Source organism: Channa argus, chromosome 12, assembly GCF_033026475.1.
Source record: "Channa argus isolate prfri chromosome 12, Channa argus male v1.0, whole genome shotgun sequence".
NCBI classification, from domain to species: Eukaryota; Metazoa; Chordata; class Actinopteri; order Anabantiformes; family Channidae; genus Channa; species Channa argus.
In genome coordinates, this window is record NC_090208.1 from 16514294 (window position 1) to 16520392 (window position 6099).

The window sequence follows — 6099 nt, forward strand, 5'->3', positions numbered from 1 at the left end:
ATAAAGGTTAATACAAATTGATTCAGCGTTTGTTTGCCATTGTCAAGTCAAAACACGAAAATACCAGCAACAACAAACAGCAACAGTAAAGGGAGGCATCAGTCTAAAGTATGAGGTTTTTAAGACATTGTAAATAATCATAATGTTCTCTGTCTGGTTTAGGAACTTTTTGGTTTTAGGCACTTTTTGGTACTGGTTTAGGACATTTAGGGCTTGTTGGAAAAATAAAAAAATATTTTTTGATGGTCTAATAATTTAAAAAATTTCTATAACATTCCAAAAACAAGATTGTGATTTCTGCTATGAAAATACACGAATTTACAAATAAGAAATGCCTTTTCTGAAGTGGGCAGAGCATTTGCACATTTAAATAATAAAGGGACCAAATGTTCCCCTTTCTGTTGCATGTCTGAGGAAATGATTTGTAACTGCCTCATTCAAGTAATAAAAAACACTACCAGTTTCCTTCTTGAAAGTGCAGTTCAGTTCACTCCTCCCTGGCCACTGAAAATGGGCGTCCTCACATGCAGTAATCCCACCTACGCTCGAAGGAGTAGTAAGAAAACCTACTGCTTACCTGTCAATTAGAGTCACTGCTAAATTCAAGTGTAACAATCTTGTTTTAGTTATTTGTTAGTTGGACCCCTGTCCTGACAAGAGAGAGTATCTTGAGTTGGTTCTAGCATTTGTGTGATGATGGACAGCCAGGGGAGGAAAGTGGTGGTCTGTGACAATGGGACAGGGGTAAGTTAAAATGTCAGCACTACCATATGATAGCCTGGCAGAGTATTGTTCTACACTGACTTATGTGAATATGATGGACTGCCAGTGTAACCACATATTTCACGTATGTTATGATGCAAAACTGCAACAACTGTGAGAAGTATTAATGCTTTATTATTAAAGGATTGTTCTGAGAATGCTTTTTTTAAGGGCAAACATCTGAAGAAATGTAGGGCGTGAATCTGTGTGCAGTGCAGTCTGATTCCACATCTGTCTGGACTTGTCATTCTGCCTCTCATGTGCACACAGCCATAAATGGTTGTGCTGATTAGAGCTGGGCAACAATTGGATGAAAAGCAGGAAGAGTGATCTGAGGCACTAAAAACACAGGGGTGGTTCTTAAATACATTTTTATACCATTCAAATGTTGATCTCATAGAACAGCGTGAGGTGTGAGTGGCCAGAAAGTGACCGTAGCCCATTTTGCCCCTGCTAGGAATGTATTCTGCACCTTCAGGCTAAGGAATGTCTCTTACCACAAAGACAAGTTGAGACATTACAATGTGAGGTGCAGTCATGACATACAGAGAAACCGATCTGTATTCCTTTTATAGGCCATGTCACAGCATATTTAATACTCTGTGTTTGCCAAAAGTATTATTCTGCATGCTTTTTAACATGTAATGAAATTGCAGTTTCGTTTTCTAATAAATTAAAGATAATCTGGTAAATGTATCATAGTAATACACTGCAAATCAGTTTCCCAAATGCAGATTAAGCCTAGTGTGAGATTAAACTCACAGGAACTGATTTGAAAAATGATTTGTTGCAGTAGGAGTGCCATTAATGTGCACTATAGATTCAGGACATTACAAGCAAACCTCCAGCTTCAGTCAAGTTACAACAGGTGTAAAACTTTATGTACACATAAAATCTTCTCATTGTGTGTTTTATTTTCACATCCCTATTTAGTTTGTGAAATGTGGCTTTGCTGGAAACAACTTCCCTGACCATATCTTTCCTGCCATGGTGGGTCGACCTATTATACGATCAAGCACTAAAGTGGGCGACATTGAGATAAAGGTGAGGTTAGTTACAAATGATCATGCACATTAAGTCAGTATGAAAGCATTTGAGTTGTGGTCATGGAGGATTCAAAAGCTAAGCAAAACCCATATAAATTCTTCTTCTTTAATTGTAGTGAAATTGTAGTGTACAATCACCATTAAAAAAGAAAAAACCTATGCTTCTGAAAACATATTTCCAATTCTGTATTACATCAGGACAAATCCAGAGACACCTTATATAAGGCTCAACTCTTGGTCATTTGCTCTCCACCTCCTCCACAATGGTTGAAACCTTTCTAATCTCTTTACCCAGGACCTCATGGTTGGGGATGAGGCCAGTGACTGTCGCTCCATGCTAGAGGTGTCCTACCCGATGGACAATGGCATAGTGCGCTGCTGGGAAGACATGATATACCTGTGGGACCACACCTTTGGTCCTGATCGCCTTAACATCGACCCATCACAGTGCAAGGTACAGAGCAGATAGCCAAACGTCGTGCTGTGTACTGTACAGCTGGATTAGTTGTAAATAATTACATTTTTTCTCTTGCAATGATTTCGTTGCTTTGCTGTAATCTGAAAGAATTGGAAATATAAACGATTTATATAATGCATGGAAAACCCCAGTGACACCTGTTTCTACCTCTTCAAGATATTGCTGACGGAGCCCCCCATGAACCCAACAAAGAACCGTGAGAAAGTTGCAGAAGTGATGTTTGAGAAGTACCAGTTTCAGGGTATCTACGTGGCAATCCAGGCTGTGCTCACACTGTATGCTCAGGGTAAGATATAGTACTATATCAGGATCATGCTTCTAAACTTAGTGTACAATGAATAAAAATGTTGTAGTCTGACTTCTAGGCTAATGCTATGTCAGTTTAGTTTTCATTAATGGATGGATTAAATGAATATTAGAAGTGTTTCGTAAACTGCTTGATCTTGTCTACAGGTTTGCTTACTGGTGTTGTTGTTGACTCGGGGGATGGCGTCACCCACATCTGTCCAGTGTATGAGGGGTTTTCTTTGCCCCACCTCACACGCAGGCTGGATATCGCAGGACGCGACATCACACGCTACCTTATTAAGGTGAGCTCCCAGTGTTTTGGACGTAGGGATGAAGAGAGAGATGGGGAAAAATATGGATGTTTTAGTAAACACACAAAATTACAAGAGAATTTCTAAACCCACTATCCTATATCTTCTCACCATCAGCTCCTGCTCCTCCGCGGATATGCATTTAACCACACTGCTGACTTTGAGACTGTACGTATATTGAAGGAGAAAGTCTGTTATGTGGGATACAACATTGAGCAGGAGCAGCGCCTGGCCACAGAAACCACCTTCCTGGTGGAGTCATTTACAGTATGTCACACTACAAAATTCCAGGAATCATTTGTGGGAAGGTGCAGCATTAGGGCACCTTGTGGAGTAGACTTTTTGTGAAACACTAATTTTTGATTGCTTGCCTAGGAATAAATGAGAGGACCAGAAAATACTTCTTCTGTATATTTTACCTTTTGAATGGTTTCAATTTATATTCCATGTTTTTCCATATGTTTTCAACATATTACATAAATTAAATTTGTTCTAACAAAATATTACTAAGTGATGCTATAGATCTAGACAGCTTGGAAAACACAGTCCTATACATTGTGTTCACTTCACCAATGAGTCCAAATACTGATCATACAGTTTTGACACAATGACATGAACAATGCATCACAAAACACAGTGGCTTTGGAATCCAAATACGTTTAAAAACCAACTGTCTTCCTGTCTTTGGTTGCAGCTTCCTGATGGGCGACAGGTAAATGTGGGTGGAGAGAGGTTCGGTGCTCCCGAAGCCCTCTTCCAGCCCCACCTTATTAACGTAGAGGGAGCAGGAGTGGCCGAGCTACTCTTTAACACCATCCAGGCGGCAGACATTGACCTCAGGTCTGAGCCTCGATGCCACTGATCTGTAAGACTGTAAATACAAAAGAAACACCTGGGGAAACACAGAAAGTACACAAATTTGCCTTCTGTTCTTCTTTGCAGGGCAGACTTCTATAAGCACATAGTGCTGTCAGGAGGGACCACTATGTATCCTGGTCTTCCATCCAGACTGGAAAGAGAGCTCAAGCAGCTCTACCTGGAGAGAGTGTTGAATGGAGACACTGAGAAACTATCCGTAATAATATTAATATTCAAATAATACGGCATGTCTGCTTTGCTACAGTGGGATTTTAAACACAGCAACACCAGGATGTTAAATAAGATTATACAACTGTTGATACAAAAATGCTTTTATATAAATGTCATTAATGTAATCTCTATGATAAGCCTTGATGTTAACATAATACATTTTCCATTTATTTAATAAATGTTACATAGAACTGTTATCCTGCATGTGACAAAACAATCTCAGATCAAAGTCGACTTACTCTCTTTCAAGTGTGTCACAGATTCTCCACCACCAGAAATAGTTTGCTCAGTTTTCATAGATTTGTAGATGTTCAAACTTTGCCATATTCTAGAAACTTTTCTGGAAGTGATAACTAAGGCTAATTCTTGACCTTAAAGAAAATGAGAGCAGGCCCTTTTAAATGTATTAAACATCAAAGATAAAAAATTATAGCAGTGCAATGGTAGTACAATCATGTATTTTTTTAAAATATTAAGCATCCTATATGGATACATATAAATTCTTTATCTAATTATTGGTTGTAATGGCTACCTTTGCTCATGAAAACCTTTTCTACTAGATTTCAACAAAATTTATAATCACGAAATGTTTCTTTTCCACTGTTGTAAACTAATAATATGCTATAATATTTATTGCATTTGTCCAAAAAGGTTTCTGGGGGGAAACTTTGAAGAAAGTTGCTCAGCTTTTGTTGTAAATGTCAAGGAACAGTCATATCACACATACATAAATTGGTGATTATTGTGAATATGTGTGTTTTAATGACATCTCCCCTGTTTTCTGTTCACTTGTGTAGAAGTTTAGGATCCGCATTGAGGACCCTCCCAGTCGTAAACACATGGTGTTCCAAGGCGGCGCTGTGCTGGCCAACATCATGAAGGACAAAGACTCCTTCTGGCTGAGCAGGGCAGAATACCAGGAAAAAGGACTGGGAGTACTGCAGAAATTGGGAAGTGGAGTAAGATAAAAATATAACTAATAAAGAAAATTATCTCCAAAAGGTTTAAATATATTTTATGTAAATGTATCGCAGCTCAGTCTTTTTACACAGAAACTGATTCTCTTCAATTCCTTTTTTTAATATTAGTCCAAAAAAATTAACAGCATATTTACTAATTGATTAATCATTACATCTTTTACCCAGCAATAATGTGAAAAGTGCTTTGAACACTTAATATTGTTTTGGCATGTGTTTAATACACATCTGATTGATGTAGAAATGTTTCAATTTAAATAACTTGTCATAAAATTACAATTGGTCTATGATGCATTTTTGGCACTTTGACATTTGTTTACATTCAATGTATTTTTTTTCTGACGACCTCTTAATAAATCTGATTATCTGTGCTAATTGGGCTTTGTGCAAAAGATGTCTAGTGCCATCTTTCATGTGTTGGTATAGATCAATTAATAATAATAACCACAAACCTGGAATAATTAAGTAGTGATATGACTGCCCTCTGGTGGTGCAGTAAGTTTAAAACTGTGATTGACAACATTTACAATCCCACTACAAAACCAGATGTTAAAACATAGTGAACAGATATTGCAATTTTTTTATTGCGTTACTGAGTTACCTGACAAAATACAGTAATGTGTTTTTACACTGAAAAGAAATAGTGAGCTTCCACAATGAACACATGCTTCACACACACATACACACACACACACTCACACACGCACACACGCGCCACATTCCCAGAACCTTCACATCAAATGAAAAAGCATGCTATAATGTTCAAAACACATCATAGTTTTCAAAATGAACCTCTTGAACTGATTTAAAAACTCCAGATATGTTGAAAATCCATACTTAAGTTCGATACCTACTCAACAAATTGAACAATTAAAAGTTAGTTCTAAATACACAACATGATAATTGATATTGACACTGATTGAACAGTCAGTTGATAGTGATGACTTGCAGCAGGAGTCACCAGAAGCTGGCGACTTTTCATTTACATTCTACCAGTCACCGTGAGGTCCTGGTTTGTTGGTGTGACTGTCCTCTCAGCCCAGGTTGTAACGCAGAGTTATTTTACAGTGCGTCCAAGAGAAACAGTAGAACTGAAAGCAGCGAATTGAAACATGAAATGAATGCAGATCTGAAAGGGTTGAACTCTG

The 6099-nt window shown here is 37.9% G+C and overlaps 1 protein-coding gene across 1 annotated transcript; it reads left to right on the forward strand.

Annotated features, from left to right (window-relative positions):
* Positions 1–546: 546 nt before the first annotated feature.
* Positions 547–5326, forward strand: zgc:101810 (uncharacterized protein LOC493612 homolog). Its single transcript, XM_067524433.1, has 9 exons — positions 547–744; positions 1696–1806; positions 2104–2262; positions 2443–2572; positions 2740–2876; positions 3003–3152; positions 3580–3725; positions 3828–3960; positions 4772–5326. The coding sequence occupies exons 1-9, from the start codon at positions 694–696 to the stop codon at positions 4940–4942; spliced, it is 1188 nt and encodes a 395-aa protein (XP_067380534.1). The 5' UTR covers positions 547–693; the 3' UTR covers positions 4943–5326.
* The last annotated feature ends 773 nt before the right edge of the window (positions 5327–6099 follow it).

Coding starts and splice junctions, on each gene's coding strand:
- zgc:101810 (XM_067524433.1), top strand. CDS start 694: ATGATGGACAGCCAGGGGAGGAAAGTGGTGGTCTGTGACAATGGGACA. Junction 2,573..2,739: donor GCTCACACTGTATGCTCAGG/GTAAGATATAGT, acceptor TCTTGTCTACAG/GTTTGCTTACTGGTGTTGTT. Junction 2,877..3,002: donor TCACACGCTACCTTATTAAG/GTGAGCTCCCAG, acceptor TCTCACCATCAG/CTCCTGCTCCTCCGCGGATA.